The sequence below is a fragment of the Myxocyprinus asiaticus genome, chromosome 42, assembly GCF_019703515.2.
Source record: "Myxocyprinus asiaticus isolate MX2 ecotype Aquarium Trade chromosome 42, UBuf_Myxa_2, whole genome shotgun sequence".
NCBI lineage: Eukaryota > Metazoa > Chordata > Actinopteri > Cypriniformes > Catostomidae > Myxocyprinus > Myxocyprinus asiaticus.
This window is the reverse complement of record NC_059385.1, coordinates 13,004,437-13,027,785: the sequence shown is the minus strand read 5'-3', so window position 1 is coordinate 13,027,785 and position 23,349 is coordinate 13,004,437. Positions and strand designations below refer to the sequence as shown.

Genomic DNA, 23,349 nt, shown 5'->3' with positions numbered 1-23,349 from the left:
TTTAATATACATTTGAAAAACACCATTAGTTATATAACTTAGTGAAAAACATATGGATGAACATCCCCAATTAACTAAGTATTATATTATTTTGTAAAATTGCTTTAGCTCCCTTGGCTGTAAATCTGTGCATGTCATGCAATATAACATTAAAACAACCCAGTCTCATAGAATGGACGTGACTATTACTACATTTTTGCAAACTGACTTATACCTTAAAAACCTCATCTAATTATGACACCATTTCACACTCTTTTGACTGCAATTCTCACTCCTGAGGCGTCAAATATTGCCGCTTGTGCAAGAGCATAGCGCGTCAATCTACAGACGCCAAAAGTACCCTCTGGCATCTGTTTCCGACGCATGCAGCAGAGCAGTCTAAAAGGGAGGCCTCACTGTCAATCTTCAGATAGTGTGTTTAACCGTAATTTGTTTTGTTATACTTATAAATATATTAGTGTGGTTACATTACATAATCATATTGATTATTTTAAATCCCCTTAACCAAACCCATTCCTGAACCTAACCAGTTATCATCGATATAAAACAAGTAAGAGGTTTCATGTTTAACATCATTGATATTGGTTAGGTTCAGGAATGGGGTTGGGTAAATTTAGTAACAATACATTTATATTATACTATCTTATAGATATTTTTAAGCACCTGACCCCACCATTATGCCTAAACCTAACTAATTCTCAACAATATTAAAGACATAACAAGTAGATAAAGTACAGTCATAATAATTTATTTGAAATAAAAATGATACAAAAGCACTATAATAATATTCCAAACCATATGATAGCATTGAGTGAGGAACAGAGTGAAACCGAAGATTTTAGTTGCTGAAAATCTCCCCCCTCCAAACCAATGGCATTTGACATCGCTGATGCCTTCATGTGGCAGCAATTTTTGAATGCGTTAGAACGAGATGAGTGCGGGATGTGTTACGCTGGGGGACTGCAATTGTGGAATAAAAGCTTACATTTGGGTCTGTTCTTTACACAAAGCAATTGGAAGTCATAGAATACACTTGGAACCGAACAGGTCACCTTCAGCAGAGCAGAATGTGTACAGAAAACAATGGATTAAACATTAGCCACTGCGAACTAATAAATGCTGCTGATTAAACATTACCATTGTGAATAAACGTGGCTGATAAAATTGTACCCCAACATATAATTTCACGATGATAAATATTCAATGCCCCTTGTGTCAGTCTTTGACAGCAAACATTTCTCATTGAAAGCAGCAATGTGCTAGCCGGATGCAACGGAAACTGACGCCAAAGGCTGCTTTTGGCGTCCACCTGTTGACGCGCTGGGCTCTTGCACATGCGGAAGTATTTGACGCCTCTGGAGTGAGAAGGGGTTGGCAGCCAAACATGTAATAAGACACGTAATTTCATTTTGCAAAAATGTTTCCTTGTTCACGTTATGTTCATGAGACCAATCTGCATAAAAAATGCAGCATTTTGTCCAGCTACACTACTACTTCTTGGAAAAGTAACATGTTACTAAGGTTACACTACTTTGAAAATATCGGAGCTACTTTAATGCTACTGAAAAATGTCGTTAATAGCATCCCTGCTTTTGGTTAGTTACTCCCCAACACTGGTTGAGTACTGGCCAAATGGTTAGACTCAAGCAGTCTTTGTGTGCCAAATATTTGAGAGGCTGTCAACCAGTAGGTTATCCAGTGTAGTCCTATTGAAAGTCTTTGAGAAAACAAGAAAAAAAAAGTCTTGGTGTAAAAGTTTGCTAATTTAAATCAAAGTCAATGGCTGTGTCTCATTTGGAAGGCTGCATCCTAGTTAGGACGCGTCCTTTGAAGGCTGCAGTATACCGAGTGTCCTCCTTTAAACAAGCCTCGTTTAAACGAGACAGCCTTTGTAGGACAAACAGAAACGGAACATAACATGGTTGCTATGACAGCATGACACTCTTTAACAAGCCTGAGTGCTTTGAGTGAGAAGGGAACAAAGTCCCTTTAGAAGGGAATGTATGAGGTACATTTTAGGAGAGTTATAATGATGTAAAGAGAAAAGAAAATAGATTTTACAGGTGTATTTTTAGTCTTAATACTTTATTTTAATTATATATTAATATAATTATACATATTATATACTCTGCACCCATCAACTGAGGTACTTCAACTTGGGAATTAACATTCCTTGCGTTTGAACATCATATTTACGGGCAAATTGGCGTGGTTTTTTTAGACATTTCCGTTGAAACAAAGAATTGTGGGTTGTGAGTGCCCACGAAGGATACACCTCATGCATCCTCCGAATTCCCGTGAAAGAAGGTCACATTCGAAGGCTGCATTCGAAGTGTCCTACTCGCTTTTCTGAAACGAGACAGCCTCAATGACGTATGCGGCCGACAAATGCGACCTCCAGAGGACGCATCCTTCCAAATGAGACACAGCCAATTGCTCAGAGGCACACCTCTAGTTTTTAATACTGAAACAAAAATCAAAAATCCAAACATAAATATTTCACTTCACATCAACAGCCACGCATAGTTGCTAGCTTTTTTTCTGAGATGAGACATCTGGCAGAAACAACAGCTGTGAAATTTAAAGATCAAACATTTAATTTCACTGAATGTTGTGTGAAACACCTGCGATCAAATATGTCATGTGCACTCAACATGACACTGATGTAAAAATAGATGTTGTCTGAGGTAGTAGGAGTTTTGGCAGATGTGCTTGAGGGAAAGAATGTAGATTCAACATTTAAAATTCTTAAAGTAACACTAAAACCACTGACATTGATATGCTTATTGTACACTTAAGTCTAATAATTTGTCCGTGGCTACAGTGGCCCCCAAAAATGTTTGGGCACTTAAAGGAATAGTTTGACCAAAAATGATAATACATTCTTCATTCCTTATGCCATCTCAAATTTGCTTGACTTTCTTTCTTTTGTGGAAGTTTTTTTTGTTTTTTTGGAAGGATGTATGGGGTGTTTTTGTCCATACAATGCAAGTCAATGGGATCCAAAACTTTCAAGCACCAAAAAAGGACATACAGGCAACATAAAAGTAATTCATACAACTCAAGTGGTTTAATCAATGTCTTCTGAAAAGTTCTGAGTGGTTCTGGGTGAGAACAGACCAAAATATAACTCCTTTATCACTATAAATCTTGACATCTACAGTCATACGTCATTCATATTGACAGAAAAATCTTTGTTTGTGTTCTGCAGAAGAAAGTCGTACAAGAGTTTGAGATGGCAAAAGGATGAGTAAATGAAGAGAGAATCATAATTTTTGGGTGAACTATTCCTTTAACTGTATGAATGCCATTGCATTAGATATCAAATATTTAACCGAGTGGCATCTGCAAATAAATAGTTTGAGACCTTTACTCAGAACTAACTTTTCTTAGCCATTCTTTTCTTTGCAATTACTTTTAACCAACTGGTCCCAAGGTCTTTTTTCAGTGGATGTATGAAGTCAGTTCCCCTCAATTTCACACAGGTGTCCGAGCAGAGTAACCACAGGTTTAGTTAATCACATTACCTGTGATGTTTCACTAAGTTTGACTACTGGAAAGTGTCCAAATAATTTCTGAATTATAACAGTATATCTATTGTTTTATGATTTAAAACCTAGAAAACGTGTTTTTATGAAATGTTTTTTTTTTTTTTTCTTGAGAAGTGTACTTGTGCTATGTTTCTGTAAAATAAATGTAACTTATGATATTTTGTTATATAAAGCAGTGGCAGTAATTTTTAAGTCTGGTTTGAGTGTCTAAACACTTTTTGCAACCACTGTATAATTATACCCTTGTGGATTACTATGATGCATCTTAAAGGTTTCACAATACATATTAGCATCTCGCATACACCACAGAGTATATTACATACTGACAATCACTCAGTTCTTTGCTATAACCGAGACCTCAATATCACAGATCCCTGGTGGACAAACACAATCTTAGAGAAAGGAGACTATCTGGAGCGTATCAGAGATGCATCAGAGTGCACAACCAGCGAGGGACTCTTTTAGGTCCATACTAACATGCTCCATTTCATTCACATCTGCACCAGCCAAGGGCAGGTAAATAATGCATAAAAGGTGTGGGAAGCAGGGTCAGAAATTAACCAGGGCTTGGAACTAAAATGCCACCAAGAGTGACAAAAATTCTGCCAATATTTAAAATACACCCCCATACTGAATTCCCTTGTTACCAAACACTTGATACACAAAAATACCCCTTAAAATAATTTCCAGGGGGCAAATTTTGCCCAGACACTGGTGGGAGGTCCATCTGTGTGATTGTTTTATTTATTTATTTATTTATTTATTTTAATTTAACATTTGAATAGACTTGTCATTACAAGGTTTCTCAGACAGACTAACACTAACTTCGAAAATCATACTGATATAAATCAACCAATAAGACAATCAATAAATAATGTAAGACATATCAATAATAAGCATCATATGAGTGCATATGTAAGCTGGTGAAAGCGATAGTATGACAGTGCAATGCGTTCAGCTTCTGTAATAAATCATCCAAGCTGTAGCACTGCAGAAAAATGAGTCATCTGCAAATGCTCGCGTGTATGTGCTCTTCCTTACACGGTCTGTTGTCATGCGCTGCCAATTTCTTTCACCATTTCTTTTATGGGAGGGAAGGATATTTTATGAAAGATGAGTTAACCGTACATCTATTTTCATTTCTACGTCTGATTGTAAACCACAAGCAAGGTTCTACTCTGCATGTGGCTCTTATCAGGCCACTGTCACCTGTTGACTCAAGTTCTCCGAAGTAATCTGAGAGGAAACATTGCCATTAAGAGCCATTGGCAGAGAGGGTCTATCTGAGAGAGAAGAAAACATGTTGTTTTTCTTAAATTGTCCCTCATAAAAATGCTCTGGGCATCCTTGTCCTCTTGAGGCTTATCAAATAAGCACTGCTCGTTTGTGTGATTTGATTATTTCTTCTGCCAGGTTTGAACCTGGACCATGGTAGGCAGCAGGTGGTGTCTGAGAGAATTTCACCCTGTTTATGAAATACAGGACATTTAATTTTGTGCCTCAATTTTCTTTTCATCCACTCTGTCTAGACACTTTCCACTTCAGTTCTCAGAATGTGGGTTATTTCATTTTTGTGATTTGTGCAACAAAGCTCAATTTTACCTTTTTGAGTGCTCATTGTCATAGAACAGTAATGCTGAAAGGCAGGGGCTGCAACCATATGCAATCAATGAAAGTTGTCCATGCATTGCATTACTCCAGACAATACATGCTGATTTGTGCTCTCTTAATAGTGCTCTACTGCTGGCTACTGCACAGCACGAGGATGTCTGGCACTGCTGCTATGACAACAGCATGCTTTTTTTCAACTTATCCACCATTTTTTCTGAACGTAGAAGTGTTCCATGAGTCATAACAGAAGTTTTGTTTTACGGTCTCCAGTGTTTTCACTCACATTGACATACTGTATGTTTTTAGAATATAATGTGATGTTTAGCATATTACATTTTTACAAATTGGCAAATAAAAAAGCTTGTGCCTCCATAGAGCCAATACTTTACAGTTGGAGTTCTTTGTAACCTGACACAGCGTCTAAAAACCTGGCGCTCTTGCGTGAGGTGCTAAACAAACAGCGAGATGTGGCGCAACTGGGAAAAACGTCAGTATAGAGCATGTCCACATAGGGAAACAATTTTAAAAAGTACGGACAGACACACACACACACACACACACACACACACACACACACACACACAAACAAATAACAAAACCAGCAAAAATAAATAAATAAATAAATAAATTGTGTGAATGATCCCTTATCCACTGTTTTCCTAACCAACCACTTGGCGGCAGGCGCCATAATGATTCTGATTGCTGCTGGACTGTTTTCTGGTCTCTATAAGAAGCAATTTTTAAACAACTGTAACAGGGCCTGGGTAGCTCAGCGAACAAAGATGCTGACTACCACCACTGGAGTCGCGAGTTAGAATCCGGGGTGTGCTGAGTGACTCCAGCCAGGCTTCCTCAGCAACCAAATTTGCCTGGTTGCTAGGGTGGTTAGAGTTACATGGGTTACCTTCCTCATGGTCACTATATGATGGTTCTCGCTATCGGTGGGGCGCGTGGTGAGTTGTGCGTGGATGCCGTGGTGAATAGCATGAGCCCCCACATTCGCTAAATCTCAGCTGTAACGTGCACAGCAAACCACGTGAAAATATGCACGGGCTGATTGTCTCAGAAGTGGAGGCAACTGAGATTTTTCCTCCGCCATCTGGATTAAGGCGAGTAACTGCTCAATCATGAGGAATTAATGAGCTTTGGGAATTTGGCATGCCAAATTGTGGCGAAAAGGGGATAAAAACAAAAAACAAAAAAACAACTGTAACGAGCGAACCAGAACCATTTTAGGTGTTAGCAGGTTGTCAAATTAGTGGTCGATTGTAGGATCCTGCCCAGCACGAGCATATCTAGTGCCATGACAACAGCGTGCTTTTTCCAACTTGTAAGGCTCCGTTCACACCAAACATGTTTGTGCGTCCATCCCCACTAATTATTAATTGTTTTCCACTGTAAACATGTGGTTATCTACCTTTTGGTCGCTATATGATGGTTCTCGCTATCGGTGGGGCATGTGGTGAGTTGTGCGTGGATGTCGCGGTGCATAGCATGAGCCCCCACATGCGCTAAGTCTCAGCTGTAACGTGCACAGCAAACCACGTGAAAATATGCACGGGCTGACTGTCTCAGAAGTGGAGGCAACTGAGATTTTTCCTCCACCATCTGGATTGAGACGAGTAGCTGCTCCATCACGAGGAATTAATGAGCATTGGGAATTTGGCATGCCAAATTGTGTAGAAAAGGGGATAAAAACAAAAAACAAAAAACCAACTGTAATGAGCGATCCAGAACCATTTTAGTTGTTAGCAGGTTGTCAAATTAGTGGTAGACTGTAGGCTCCTGCTCAGCACGTGCATGTCTAGTGCCATGACAACAGCGTGCTTTTTCCAACTTGTAAGGTGCCGTACACACCGAACATGCTTGTGCGTCCATCCCCACTAATTATTAATTGATTTCCACTGTAAACATGCGATAGCCGTACGCCTTTGACCGGTATTGAGCCGTGTCTTGCCATTTTTTCAGCGTCTCATGCAGGAATGCCGTGTTTTTTTTAGACGCCGTATATAACTACTGGGTGGCGCCATAATGACTCTGACTGCTGGGGGACTGTTTTCAGATTCCGGTCACCATGAGAAGCAATGTAAAAACTACCATAATGAGTGATCCAGATGGAGAACAACAAACTTTTTAGTGTAAGATGGAGTAAATTGAGGTCAGGCACAACTTGAGCAGTTGTTGGCTGTCATATCAGTGCTCCAGTGTAGGCTCCTGCCCAGCACGAGCATGTCTAGCACCATTATAACTGCAAGCTTTTTCCAACTTAATCCACATTTTTCCTTAACGCAGAAGTGTTCCACGATTCGACTGTTGTCAGTTTCCGGCCTTCAGTGTTTTCACACGCATTACCGTATATTCTTAATGGGTAATGTAATGTTTAAGGTATTTAATTTGTAAAAATTGTCAAAAAAACATGTGGCTGTATAGAGCCGATTCTTCACAGAATTGAGATGACCATTTTTTATTGACTGTGCTTCACCTGAGTGTGAAGAAGATGACATGAAGCGATGGTCTGAAGTTAGTTACGTTTATATCATTAACTATGAAACTAACTTTGAGTTGTTACAATAGGCAACAACAGCAGCCAAGTTGAGCCTGAAAATCATTTTTATTCCCAAAATAATAATAATAATAAAAACTTAAATGGTTGTTGTTCTCTGTCTGGATATGGCTCGTTTTGGTACTTTTTACATTGCATCTCAAGACCAGAAACAGAAAACAGGCAGTTAGAATCATCATGGTGCTGCCCAGAGGTTGCTCAGGATTGGATAAGGGGCCATACACACACCGAAAGTGTTATTTCATTTGTTCCCGTTATTTTTTTTTTAATTATTAGTGTGTGTGTGTGTGTGTGTGTGTGTCCCCACAAGGATAGTAAAACCTGAGATCACCTACCTTGTGTGGCCCAGCCAGCGGTCCCCACGAGGAAAATGGCTTATTAAACATATTAAAGGATGTTTTTTTGAAAATGTAAAAATGCAAAAATGTTTCTGTGAGGGTTAGGTTTAGGGGTAGGGTTAGGGGATTCAAATTAGGCCATCACTAGATCTGTATAAAATCCATAAAATGCATGGAAGTCTATGGAGAGTACCCACAATGATATAAAAACAAGTGTGTGTGTGTGTGTGTGTGTGTGTGTGTGTGTGTGTGTGTGTGTGTCTTTGACCGTTGCGCCGCGTCTCGACGGTTTTATCAGCGTTTTTTCGACGTGTCAGGTTAAAAATAACTTCAACTGTTAAATACGCGTCCATCTGCGTTCTGCTAATTATTATTATTATTATTATTATTATTATTATTTGAGTGAACGGCCCCTTGTTAGTTCTCTACTGCAGGCTACTGCTCAGCACGAAGAGGTCTCGCGCCGCTGCTATGACTACAGCGCTCTTTTCCCCAACTTATTTGTGCAGCGGAACTGATATATATAAAAAAAAAAAAGTAATGCGCGTTTACAGCCTCCATTCACAGTAATCTCTCCAGCAGCCTCTGAAAGAAACCAAGTAGCAGTCCCACCGGAGGGATACTTTTTTTCTTTTTCTTTTGAGAAAAGCGTGTCGCTCAGACTCATACTGTACACGCATTGACGAGCCACAGACATTCTCCATATCTGTTCACGCACAGCTGGAGTGACATTTTGGGCACGTTCATTGGCTTTCGGCTCTGCAGCTTTCACTTTTTAAAGTTTGAGACCGCAGTTTCAGTGGGGGAAAAGATGGATTTTTAATGCGAATTTTAATGCATTTGGATCTAAGAAACCAGCACAGCTGAATTTCATTTCATTCATGCATTTTTATTTTATTTTTGTTCCTTTTCAATGCCGCATATGACAGCGCGGCGCAGACATAGATAAGCTCTCTGTACTTTTAAGTAGGGATTTTGCTGTGTACAGTACCTGCAGTGGAAATCTGGATTAACAGATGAACTACAATGGCTAGCTAACGCGTTCCTCTCTGGGACTGTACTGCGTGTCCGACGGATTTACAGTGTCTGGTCCATCAGAAAAACTCCCGAGATGAAGATAGTTGTGTGTGGATGCTGCGCAGCGTCCTGGAGGAGATGTGTGGTGATATGTCTCAGACTGCTGTTTCTTCTCCCCGCAGGTCTGCCCGTCCGCAGTCAAGGAGAATCCCAGTCCGATAACAAACAGATGGACAACATCACCGTCAGACAAGGAGAGACGGTCTTCCTCAGGTAGGCGGTTATGGTTTTGCATTTATCATGCTGTCAACTATTTTGGCAGGCATGGCAACGTGACGTTTGTCACCTGCTTTTCATCCATTTATTATTGTAAATGACATTTGAGACAAGACAAGTGTGTACGCTTTTGGTATAGTAGGCTATCACTTGATTAATGGTATCTGTAAGAAATATTCTAGCTTTATTAGTTTGTTTCAAACTGAAAAACAAAGTTTGAATGCTATTGTGCTTGAAATTATGGCAGGTTTTGAGCACATAGTGTAACACATTTAAGAAAATATGTTAATGAACTTCTAAAGTGGCCAAGACAAGAGTCAGGTAGATGAAACCAGTGTGGCATTTCACAAGTATGAAAATGTTGGCTATTATTACACGTTTTTTTTTTTTTTTTTTTGTGGTTATTATTTTAAGCAGTCTGTGTAACTTTAACTTAAATTAACTTAATTTGTATGGGTGTTTACTTGGTCCCCATAATCAGACCATACTCAATTGGTAAAATGATTTATAAATAAATTAAAATTTAGTTTTCATTCTAAAAATGCAGAAGTTTTTCTGTTAGTGTTATTGTTTGGGTTAGGGTTAGTCTGTAGTCGTTATAATTAGCTTTGTATAAAAAACAAAAAAAGTGCTTATTTAGATAGCAAAGTAATCTAAATAACAAAGATGTGTGTGTTTACACGAAAATTTTTGGGGTCTTCTACGTGTCTTAATGAAGGCACGTGAGCTAGCAACCTTCAGGATATTATCATGACTCATAGGATTACACCCACTTTAATAAAGCTTAACCTGTATGCAAAGATAGCAAAACATGGGGCCTGGGTAGCTCAGCGAGCAAAGACGCTGACTTTCACCCCAGGAGTCACGTGTTCAAACTCAGGGCGTGCTGAGTGACTCCAGCCAGGTCTCCCAAGCAACCAAATTGGCCCGGTTGCTAGGGAGGGTAGAGTCACATGGGGTAACCTCCTCGTGGTCGCTATAATGTGGTTCTCGCTCTCGGTGGGGAGTGTGGGGAGCGTGGTGAGTTGTGCGTGGATGCCACGGAGAATGGCGTGGGGCCTCCACACGCACTGTGTCTCTGCGGTGGCGCGCTCAACAAGCCACATAAGATGCGCAGATTGACGGTCTCAGATGCGGAGGCAACTGAGATTCATCCTCCGCCACCCGGATTGAGGCGAGTCACTATGCCACTATGAGGACTTAGAGCGCATTGGGAATTGGGAATTCCAAATTCGGGAGAAAAAAAGAAGAAAAAAAGATAGCAAAACATACTAGTGAAGGAGATCACAGATTGATGGTTTAATTAATGTATATATACAGTATCTGTCTGTTTTCATAGATGGGTAGATCTCATAAAATGCAGCTACTCATGTTCGGTTGTCTTAATATCAACTTGTCTTAGTTTGTTAGGAATAAACAAATTCAGAGGCCTTTTCAATGTCTTGGTAAAATTCCTAAATTGATGGAGAATGTTTATTTACATTGTTGATTATCGGATGAAAGCTGTGAATTATTCATTTTATTTTAAAAGCAATGCATTATTGCTTTTTAGTAAAGGCATAAAAATATAGGCTGTTTAGCTGTAAAGAGAGAGAAGATGTTATCATAGTCATGTGAGATGATAAAGCCAGTCAGGGCTGTAGAAACAATGTGGGGATACACATGAAAGGCATGGTATAAAACAACAGATATTTATTGGTAAAATGTAGAAATATTGATGATAGATTCTATTTGTAAATGCATTTGGTGCATTAGCAACATGATCATAAGGGAAGTTGGCATGTTGTTTCCGAGAGTTTCAGTACCCAAGGTTTGGACACATTATGCCCACTATCTAACAAGCACCATCTCCTATCAGACATTTTTGCATCGGCTCAAGCATCAGCATATAGAGAAACCCAGGTTTGGATCTCGCATTGAAACCAGGAAGTAATTGTGTTCTCATAATCAGTGGCGAGCATGATTCAGAGGTTGCATTTTTCCTTTTTATTTATTTTTTTGTATTTCTTTACTCCACTGATGGTTAGGTTTGGGGATTGGAAGGTTCAGTTTATAAAATATGCATTCCTCTTAACTGGATTAAATCCTGTACAGCTGAAAACAACTCGCTTCACAATTAACATGGAGCCCAACATCATATGCCCAACAACATTCACCACCTTGACCACTGGGGGCAGCGTTTCGAATTTGAGTAGTCTAATAGTTATACCCCTCTAGTGAGATTATACATTAGACAAAGCAGTTTCACTGATGCATTGCCACTCATTTTGACAGCCGCACTGTTTACAGTTATGGGTGTCATCATACCAGCCGCCCAAGGTGAGGTTTTCAGTCATATCTCCCCCTCAGGTGAACATTAGCAGAAAACTAGCTCTGGCAGTTCCAGACACGCTTCGGCCGAAACATAACAAGGCTATTACATAAAAATAAGATTCATTGCGTAAATCATCAACAGCGTGGGCCTATTTAAAGCCCTCTTATAGAATTATGTGACAGAAATTGAGGGTTTTTTATGGCAGTGTGTGGGTGTTGAAGTGTCTGCACTGTCTGGAGAGGATTACAGGATATGGTGGTTTACTGGTTAGACGTCAAAGAGGAGTTCAAGTTTAAAAGGTGATACTGATGAGCTACAGACATATATAGAAACACAAGTAGACATTTAAAATTAACATTCACTCATTAACAAGCCATGCAAACGAAATTTGCACAGGCAAATGTGGATTTCTTTCCTGTGGAAGTTGGGGCTTTATAAATAGCCATTAGCCTTTTGTTGACGCCAGAGCCATGAACATAATTTGCTACTTGCTATCACTAGTCAAAAGAATTTGATTGGATGAAATGTGAGTCCTCAATTTGTTTTGTCCGTATTGCTAAAAGAGATAGAATGTACATTTTAATTGCATATATCTGCTTAAAGTTTATTTTGTCACCGTCTAGGAGTACACTAGCATATTGATGGCCACGTCCACACTAATACATTTTCATGTGAAAATGCATTATTTTTACTGGACTTATGCCTCACCTACACTAGAATGGTGTTTTCCTCAACCAAATATAGAGACTTTCGAAAAGGCTCTCCATAAACGTAGGCAACCTTTTTTAAAATTTAAATGGATTAGTATGGACGTGGTAGACATTCCAGAACAGCTAACATAGCACCGTTTATGAGGACCATAACAAAAACAACCAAGAATTTCACTTCAGTTTTAAGTCTAACATAGTTGGCCACAGATTTGAGGGAGTATCCAAACAGGCCTGTTTTCCATTGAGTTTTGTGATTGCCATGTTTGAAAATCTGTTTGTAGGGGGACCAGGAAAGTGATAACTTTTGAGACAAATGCCTGTTTTGCTTGTTGCAAAAATAAATCAGCTGTATCAAATGAAAAAAAAAAAAAAAAATAATGTCTATAATGGTATACTGTCTCAGTGAAAATAAACAATCCCAATGCATTATCACACAAACTGTCAAACTTAATGAATTTTCGCATGCTGCTTCCTAACTCTCTGTGGTTACAGTTTATGGCCAACCTTTTCTCACAATGCTATTTTAAAGCTGTGAAAATACTTTTGAAACTCCATCCTTGAGAAAGATATTAACAAATTATGCTTAAAGGAATAGTTCACCCAAAAATGTAAATTTTGTCATTATTTACTCACCCTTATGTCATTTCATAGTCACATTACTTTCTTCCTTGGAACACAAACATTGAAAAATCTTTAGATTGTTCAATAGGGGTTTCACAAGGGTCCATTTTATGCCCCTTATACTGTTTAGCATATATGTTAATGATTTAATTTCAGTTGCTCCAGGGGTTCAAATGCAGATGTATGCTGATGATACTGTCATCTATGTGCATGCAAAGTGGAAACATGAAGCTGCATCTTTACTTAAAGGAGACCTATTATGCCCCTTTTTACAAGATGTAATATAAGTCTCAGGTGTCCCCAGAATGTGTCTGTGAAGTTTCAGCTCAAAATACCCCACGGATCATTTATTATACTATGTTGTAAATTCCTCTTTTTGGGTGGAATCAAAAACACACTGTTTGCGTGTGTCTCTTTAAATGCAAATGAGCTGCTTTCCAGAAGAGGGCTGTGCCTTTAAAGCTCGTGCTTCGGATACTATAGCAACAACAAATCAGAACCAATATGACTGACACCGTAAATACCGGAGTTCAGCCATATATGTATGAGCAACCGTAAACAATGCAAAGCATAGGCATTTTGAGTTTGTGATAGTGCTTCTTATGTAGAAAATCACTTCCTGCCCTCCATCTGCATTTCACGCCACAGCAACGCAGTGACATGACGTCATGTGCAAACAAGCTATAACGACATAGGTCTGGTCTCCATGAATACAGTCAGAGACAATGGTAACTTTAGCTGCATTAGCCGTGGAATCAGCTAACAAGCACATTCGGAAAGGCGATTTGCAAACATTCACGAAATATAATGTGTGATACTTACACCTTCAGGATATAAAGCTGGAACACGAACAGATGATACTGATCCATGCTTGAGTGTCAAATTTTTTGAAAATCCTGCTTTATATTGATCCTCATTCACAAAGCAGTCCGGTGTAAAATGATTTGCACAAACATTCACAAATTTTGGTATGTTTTGTGGCACATTTTCTTCAAAAACAAAACTTGTCCACTGCGTCTTCAGTAGCTCTGATGCCGGGAGTACATGAAGACTCTTATGTTCACTTTTACAGCCAACAACAGAACACTTATGATGCTTACGAAGCTAAGACATTATTCTTCTCACTGTAGCTGCTCCAGTGCGGAAAAAAAATGGCGGACTGTGTGTAGATCACTCAGGGGAGGATCTATGATAATAGGGTGTGGTGTCAATTCCTAGACTCTGGTGTTTTAGTGAAGTTACATGGGTCAAAGTTTTTCAACTACTGAGTGTATTGGATGGATGCAGTACTCACTTATCACTTGTGGTTACTGAAAGGCCTGGGATTTATTGGCTTCCTTCTTGTATAGCTTTTTAATACCATTGAGAGCTGGTACACTGACCTTGTGCTGCTTGTTGAGGCTCAGAGTAGCTAATTTCCTCTTTCCCAGCATTTTGACTTAACACAGAACAGAAACGTCTCAGAGATTTACCTCAGCATTTTACTTTCTGTTAAAACAGTACAACAATCATGCATACCACCATTTCATGGCTGTTCCCAGAGAATACTGCATCCACGATTGTGGGATGAGTCCTAACCCACTCTTCCCTTTCAGTGATAAAATCTTCCAGCTACTTATCCACCTATCCTTGACAACTGATATATATCACTGTTGTTATCACCAGCCCTGGTGGATAGGAGCAAATCCCTGCAATTTCCTAAGAATCCACCAGGTTTAACCTGCATAACTCTGCAATATTCTCTCTCACTCTGAGAAAATATTGTGTGTATGTCTTTATTTAAAAGACCCGCTGAAATCAAAATTGGAGTTTTGTGGCTTTTAGTCTGTTAGTCTTGAGTGCACGGTGAAAAATAAATACTAGTAAATAAATGTTTTTTTTTTTTTTTTTTTTTTTGTGTGTGTGTGTGTGTAAATAAAATTTTATTTGGTTTCATATAAAAAAAAATTAAAAAAAAAAAAACATACAAAGATTTCATGGATACTACATAATAGTTGTCGACCGATATGGGTTTTTTAATAGCAGATGCCGATATCCAGAGATCAGGGTGGCCGATAGGCCGATACAATACCGATATATCACACAATATAATATAGTAAATAATAAACATAAAATTGCTAAAATGAAATAAAATAATAAACTCTTATTTAGCACTATATTTATTCAATTTCACACACAAAAAATAAATAAATAATAATATTGATTTTAAATGGTAGATAGCAGTTTCTTCAGATTTCTGTTTAGTCATCAAATTTTAGTAATTTATTTGCACATGAAGATATTGTTAATATATTAGGAAGAAGGACATAACAGTACATATAGTAGTCCAGCAACCATGGATGGCATGTCCACGTTAGCAGTCGCATTTACTCAAAAAATATCGAATCAAACCAATTGTGCATACAGTGCATAGTGAATAAGACATTTACTCATAGCGCACATGAAGCACTTTTACCTTGGGCTGCATCTGAAAACGTAGGCAGCTGACTTTGCTGCCTAATCAGTTAATGGCTTAACTGACAGCTGTTTTGAATGAATGGAACTCTTAAGGAAACTGGTCTCCGAACAGTTTGAAAAGCACCTTATTTTAGCTAGATACAGCCTTGAAATTGCACTCACGCGCTTCTGCGGATCCAGCACGAGCAGCAGTCTCCTGACAGTTTATACGGCCTGGATCGCCTGCTTGGATTGTCATAGACAGACCATCATGATTTGTGAATGAGAGGAACTTTTGATCCTGATCCTGAAGTTTTGATTCTGGCTGATAGAATACGCGCATCAAAGGAAGATATTAGATGAGCGTTCGACAGGAAAAAAACGCTGGATTTTCGTGAGGTTCGTGAATCACATCTTTTTAGACAAGATATCTGCATATTTGCAGATAGCATATAATAGACGTTTTATTGATATTTGCCTTTTATCATTAGAAAAGTTACAGGGAACTGTTGAGGAGAGACTGTTAGAATATGTGCTTCAGAGGAAGATTTATGAGCACTCCACAGGATGCTGGATCTGCTGAAGTTGTGTAAGGTTGGTTTATTACATCTGTTTAAAGGAGATATGCACATATTTGCAGACGGTATATGATTTGCCTTTTTATCATCAGTTAAAAGTTACAGGGAACTGTTGAGGAGAGAGTTTGAGAATGAAACAGGCGAGCACTTTAACATTATGAGCTCAAACGTGTCTGCCGTGGCTCTGATATGTGGACCGTTTAAATGACACTGTGTTGCACACCGGTCTATTATTGTAGTTACACGATGGCATGTAACAACAAAACAAACCGTGACTGGCCGTTTACATGTCTCAGACGCTTCAAATGCAAGCAGGCGATATTTGGCGCCCTCAAGAAAAAAACCGGCCAAAAAAGGAACATTTTTCAGCCGATGCGATAATTAAAAAAAGTCCGAAGATCAGCCGATTTATCAGCCTCGGCGATATATCGGTCAACCACTACTACGTAATACAAAATAAAATAAAAGGCAAATTTGCATTTAAAATTGAAGTCTTTCTCTTCTGTGTAAACGGACCAAAATATTGAGGAATCATCTTCGAAGGGAAATATAAACATTATTATTTTTGCAACACAAATGTCTGATGTATTGTATGTCAATAACCCATTCTATGCTTACCTCGTTTAATTCCAAGCCCAATGTTTTCTTTCTTCCATGGGACACAAAAGAGGTTTTCCTAATAAAATCATGGTTTGATTTCGGGTTTAGGTTAGGGGTTAAACTTAGGAATCTTAAGAATACTTGTTCAAAACCCTGATGTTTCGCTATCTTTTGTGATACAAAAAAGTAATTTTTCTATTAAAATCATGCTTAAGTTTAGGGTTTGGGTAAGGGGTTAGATTTCATGGTTAGGTTTAGGTTTAGGGAAACTTTGTAAAAAAAATCATAATAACATTGTTCATTGGTGCATTTATTTTGTTCTGTGGTATTAAAAGTTGTATGTTTTCATTTGAACCAACTTGTACAATTTCTTATGTGTTTTCCATCTCGTACTAATTATTACGACTTGTCATGAGACCATAATATACAATATTTTTTTCCAATTAAATGATCTCTATGAGAAGCGGTAGTTCACCCAAAAGTGAAAATTCTCTCATTTACTCACCCTCATGCCATCCTAGATGTGTATGACTTTCTTTCTTCTGCAGAACACAAACAAAGATATTTAGAGGAATATCCAAGCTCTGTAGGTCCATACAATGCAAGTGAATGGTGAACAGAACTCAGAAGATCCAAAAAGCACAAAAAGTCAGTGGTTAAATCCAGGTCCTCAGAAGAGATATGATGGGTGTGGGTGAGAAACAGATCAATATTTAAGTCCTTTTTACTATAAATCTCAACCTTTTATCAGCCCCAACCAGTAGGTGGCTGAATGTGAAAGTCAAAGTCAAAGTGTAGATTTATAGTAAAAAAGGACTTAAATATTGATCTGTTTCTCACCCACACATCATATTGCCTTGATGTGTGTTCTGGTCACCATTCACTTGCATTGTATGGACCTACAGAGCTGAAATATTCTTCTAAAAATCTTATTTTTGTTCTTCAGGAGAAAGAAAGTCATACACATCTGGGATGGCATGAGGGTGAGTAAATGTTGAGAGAATTTACATTGATGGGTGAACTATCCCTTTAATTATAAATGCCTCCTGGTTATTATAAATTACCTTCAACTAGTAATAACGTGTTCATGGCTGTGATGCAAACTATTAGATATACAAAAGGATATTGGGTATTCAATATGTCCCACACAACTTTCTGTTTCAATAGTAAATAAGTAAAGAAAGAAATACAACTGCACTTTCTAGCAATTTCATGAGGTCTTTAATGCTTAACTAGATCATAATATCCTTTCAGTTAAGTTTTTACTATGATTTTTAAAAGCTAATATTCCAACACTTTATTCTCATCATAATGGTAAAAGTTCTTACAATGTTGACTTAACGCTGCTTCTCAGATCCTAAATAAAGGCACTAATATACAGTTTTGTATCGACAGAAGTATAAAATTTTTATCTGTCATAAAAAGGTCTTTCCACTCAACTCATCAGCTTAACTTCACTTCCTGACACTTTTCCCTCAAATCTTAGCAGTGATATCTCATGCTCACAAATCCTGATTCTTGCATAAAGCTCAAAGTTCTCGTCCTGTATTAACAGAACCCTATTGAATAATCAGATACTGAGAAAATCTGCTGCAGAGAAGGAAAGAGAATAAATACGAGAGGTTTGAATAGACTGCTGCTTTGGAGAAAAAATAAGTGCCTTGCTGATAAGATTGAGAGGGAGCTAATTTGATTTCACAGCCATGTGCTCAACATTATCTGTCTAATTTCACTTTCCTTTACCTTACACCATCATTCTCTTGTCTCTCATTAAAGCCTAATCATTTGAGCCACCATCACAGGGCCAGACAGGAGCATAGGGTGCTGTCACAATGAATGACCATCCAGACAATACAGAGACCCGGGATTAATCAGTATTTTGATATTTCAGAATGAATTTGCATTGCTAGAATGGAGCCGTACTTCAATCTGATTTATGTTTGGTTGAAAGGAGTTTGCGTCATGTCACCATTTCAACTTGTTGAAAGCAACTTTGGGCTTGTTTTTCATGAAGTTGCTTAAAAATGTGGGCTGTGGCGGGTTGAGATTTTGGGGGGCTGATTTCCGGAATACAGTTGTGTTTTTGGCTTGCTTCATCCCCATAGCCCAATAAAATGCCACCTACCACTAATTGCAACATAATGTTGTTTTTAATAACTAGTTTAGTCCTTTCCTCCTGTATTTTTGCCTTTCCAAGCCCTTCCCTTACCCCAATGATGGCTAAATATGCACTTTATTATTTAACCTTTCCCAGGTGTGTGTGTGCACAACTCCTGGGGTCTTAAATATATAAAAATTGAAGTCACTAGTTTAATGAGGTAAGTCGCATATTTTGGGCTGGTTTTGTCAGGTTGCTGGTTTCTCTTGTGAGATCTGGCAACATTGGTTTGCCTCCACTCCAGTAAAAGGGATGAAAGAGACACATCTGTTACAGAGTGTATTAGTGACAGCTGTTTGTCAGTTATTCCAATTTAAGCTGCCATCGTGGTGTAATGACATTGTGGAAGCTCTTTGGCCTGACCACACACCAACTGGGCCAACACCTTGATGTCTCACAGGCCATTTCCTCCTCACCAAAGTCATTAACCCCAGAGAGGACACTGGAACAACACAAAACAGAAGACAGTATTTAAGATGTAATCACACTATGCCCCAATTATTACTATTTTTATTGCAACCTAAAATCGTGAAGTGACACTATTCAAACATCTCAAACATTGCCTTTTGCTCTGTATTTTTAATATAAAATTGTCTAAATTTCTATAAATGTATCCCAGTTGATTCATTTCCAATTCCTCACTATGAAAGAAGTACTGTCTTTTTTGAGAAATTGCATTTTTTCAATATCCATTACTTCCCTTTGAGAGTAGAGATGAGCCACTTATGCAGACAAAATGTGCCACATGCCAAATTAAACAAACCCCAAATTACAAACACTGACAGAGAAATGACAAAGTCCGTTTGCTCGGTCAAACCATATTGTTCAAAACACTTTTGCTCAGGACTAAGCTCGCCCTATATATTTGAGAGGCTTTTTGTTGGTGAAAATCACTTTTCCTTCCCTATTGATTGAAAGAGGCATTTTAGCTTGCATCAGTTGTCTGTCTGGGACTCAGAATCTGAATCAGAATCAGAATGAGCTTTAGTGCTGTGTTCTCACGTACACAAGGAATTATTTTTGGTGATAGGAGAAACAAGTGCACACAGAACATTGCTGTGAGACACAGAATATAAATAGACATACAAATAATAGGACATATAACAGAATGGCATATGTACATGTACAAGTGGTAATGTATATGCAAGGTAGGGATATGTTCATTTATTGAATTAAATATGTGAATTTACATATGTACATGAGATATGTATTTACATTATTGCACTATGGGGGAGTTCTGATGCAGTTTAATTGTTCATGTGGAAAATGGCCTGAGGGTAAAAACTGTTCTTGTGCCTGGATGTCCTGGGGCTCAGTGCTCTGTAGCGCCAGCCAGAGGGCAACAGTTCAAAGAGGTTGTGGGCAGAGTGTGTGGGGCCCAGAGTGATTCTACCTGCACATTTCCTCACTTGGAGACGTACAGGTCTTGGAGGGTGGGCAGGGGGCACCAATAATCCTCTCAGCAGTCCTGACTGTCCTTTGTAGTTTCCTTCTGACAGTTATAGATGTACACAGGACAGACTCAATGACAGCCGAGTAGAACTGTCAGTAGCTTCTGTGGCAGGTTGAACTTCCTCAGCTGGTTAAGGAAGTACAACTTCTGCTGAGCCTTATTCACAATGGAGTCTATGTGGGTGTCCCACTTCAGATCCTGAGAGATGGTAGAGCCCAGGAACCTGAATGACTCCAGTGCTGTTCAGGATGGTGGGGGGGGGGGGGATTTCTCCTGAACTCCACTATTAGCTCCACTGTTTTGAACATGTTTAGCTCAAGGTTGTTGTGACCACACCAGACAGCCAGCTGATCAACCTCCCATCTGTATGCAGACTTGTCACCGTCACTGATGACCGTGGTGTCATCTGCAAACTTCAGGAGCTTGACAGTGGGGTCCTTTGCAGTGCAGTCATTCGTGTACAGGGAGAAGAGCAGTGGAGAGAGAAAAAATCCCTGAGGAGCACCGGTGCTAATAGTGAGGGTCCCAGATGTGAGTTTCCCCAGTCTCACTAGCTGCTGCCTACCTGTCAGAAAGCTGGTGATCTATCGACAGATTGGGGTGGGCACAGAGAGCTGGGTCAGTTTGGTTGAGAGAAGATCAGGCATGATGGTATTGAAGGCTGAACTGAAGTCCACAAATAGGATCCTTGCATAAGTCCCAGGTCTGTCGAGGTGTTGCAGAATATAATGCAGTCCCATTTTGACAGCATCATCCATAGATCTGTTTGCTCGGTAAGCAAACTGAAGGGGGTCCAGCTGGTGTCCAGTAATGTCCTTCAGGTAGCCCAAAACCAGTCTTTCAAATGACTTCATGACCACAGACCTGAGAGCGATAGGTCTGTAGTCATTAAGTCATGTGTTTTTTTTTTGTTTTTTTTTTTTTTTGGGGACCGGAATGATGGTGGAACAGTTGAAGCAGCAGTGAACTTCACGCTGCTCCAGAGATCTATTAAAGATCTGTGTGAAGTTGGTCAGCGCAGACTTTCAGACAGGCAGGTGAGACACCATCTGGGCCTGAACCTTTCCTAGTCTTTTGTTTCCGAAATACCCGGCACACATCCTCCTCACAGATCATAAGTGCAGATTGAGTAGCAGGTGGGGGGAGGAGAGGGGTTCCATAAGGTGTTGGTCTGTGCGAAGTGAAGATCAGACCAGGGGGAGGGGTGTGAGACTGGGCTTTTCAAACCTGCAGTAAAACACATTCAGTTTATCAGCCATTAGTTGAGTCTCTAGAGAGCGAAGGGGAGGTGTCTTGTACTTGATGTTTTTCAGGCCTTTCCACACAGATGCAGGGAAACATAAGATGTTGCCATTTTATGGAAATTCTAGTCCAGTTTTTGCTTCCTTTAAGTTTGATGTTTGAAGAGTACAATTCTCTGTGGAAAGACTTTTCGCTTGTGTTTTTTTGCTAGTTGTTTGATGTAATTACATTTTATTAAAAGATTTTTATAAATATGGAGTTGCCTATTTTACTTTTTTCTTTTCTAATAGTAAGGATGAGATCAAATTTGCCCATACCTTTCTGGTTGTGTTACGACTCATTCATGGGTATGTTTTTATTCTAAAGAAAAAAAAATATTTGAAATCTTTCAGCAAAATGTAATCACTTACTCTGCCTCTGAAACAAATTTCCTTTTTGGCTAATGCTGCCAGTGCCCCTTTGTTTTCGACCCCTACCCTCCCACCACCTGTCATAATATGAACACTTTTACAATCCAATTAATTCACAATGGATAAAATCCCGGACTGGATTTTTTCTTCATTGAATATCCTGTTTAACTCAGAAATACATTACATTATGGAAGTAAAATGGCTTGCGAATGCTGTTTCATGTTGGCATCATGTTTTCATATCACGTATGGAACTTTAACACTTTAAGTTAAAAGGAATAAGTTACTGTGCAGTCTATTTTTAGTCATATTGGGAATTATACAGGAAGGGTTGGGGAGTAATGGAATACATGTAATGGAATTAAATTTTTAAATACAAAATGTTAGTAACTCTATTCCACTACAGTTACAATTTAAATCATTGGTAATAAGAATACAGCAACATTTAAAATGTATTTTGATTACTAAAGAGATTACTTGACATTTTATTGTAATGTGTTTCAATTATTATTTAGTCTATTCATTTAGAAAAAACATTTATCCATTTAAATAATGTGATCCGAGGAACAGTGGTGAAATGCTTTTTTTAAGATGTGTTACATTTATATGTGCAGACAGAGGAGATCAGAAAAAGATGTCATTGTTTACACTCTGTGGGGTTTGGAAGCAAGTTTGGAGCAGCATAAATAGGTAACGTTCTGTAAATTGTCATGTGAACATTTAGCTTTATGCTAAGCTAAAATGCTATTTTACATGCACCTCTTACCAGTCACAATTATATTTTTTCTATCAAAAATATCTGTTTACTTCATCTTGATTTAGAAGCAATGTATTTTTTAATAAGTGCATTTTGTTGTACTGCACACTTGTTAAATCTGTCAAAAAATAAATAAATAAATCAATAAAATAAAAAAACAATCTGTCAGTGCTAAAGTAATCCAAAGTATTATTTAGATTACGTTACTGATAGGCTCGGGATCAATGCCTTTTTTACGCATCGATAATCAGAAATTTTCCTGTTGATTATCAATCTATTTCAGCATTTTTTTTTACATTTTTTCCAGATATAAATAGGGCTAATTGTTGCACAATAGTTTTTATCGCATACATAGTATTTCTCAACAAAATTTTGGTAAAGTGTGTGCAGCAGTGTGACTTAAAGGGGGTCGCACACTGGACATGTCTGGTGAACAACATGGTGTGTTCTAAAATTAGAAAAAAAAAAATCTGTAAAAGTAGAAAGCTATGACTCTGAAGGGCTGCTGAAAATTCTGCAGTACCACAAAGCACAACTCACATCATAGAATGACACATTGTGTATGTATCTTTCACTACAGTGTATTTTTAGTTACAAATATGTCCTGTTGTGGTTATCAGTGTGAATGAAATCTATTCAAGGCTACTGTACATACAGAGAAATAACATAATAAACGTCGCCATTTCTAATTGTTCAGTTTGCGCAGTTACAACAG

The 23,349-nt window shown here is 38.5% G+C and overlaps 1 protein-coding gene across 5 annotated transcripts in view; it reads left to right on the top strand.

Moving 5' to 3' along the window:
- Positions 1–23,349, top strand: part of ntm (neurotrimin) — a 467,252-nt gene that overhangs the window by 298,406 nt on the left and 145,497 nt on the right. For 4 of the 5 annotated variants that reach the window (XM_051683516.1, XM_051683513.1, XM_051683515.1 and 1 more), the window contains exon 1: positions 8,321–9,353. In XM_051683516.1, coding sequence (XP_051539476.1) covers positions 9,175–9,353 — 179 coding nt within the window. In that variant the 5' untranslated portion in view covers positions 8,321–9,174. Of the gene's footprint in view, positions 1–8,320; positions 9,354–23,349 lie in introns of those variants that run through there. The other variant, XM_051683514.1, reaches the window with a different exon arrangement.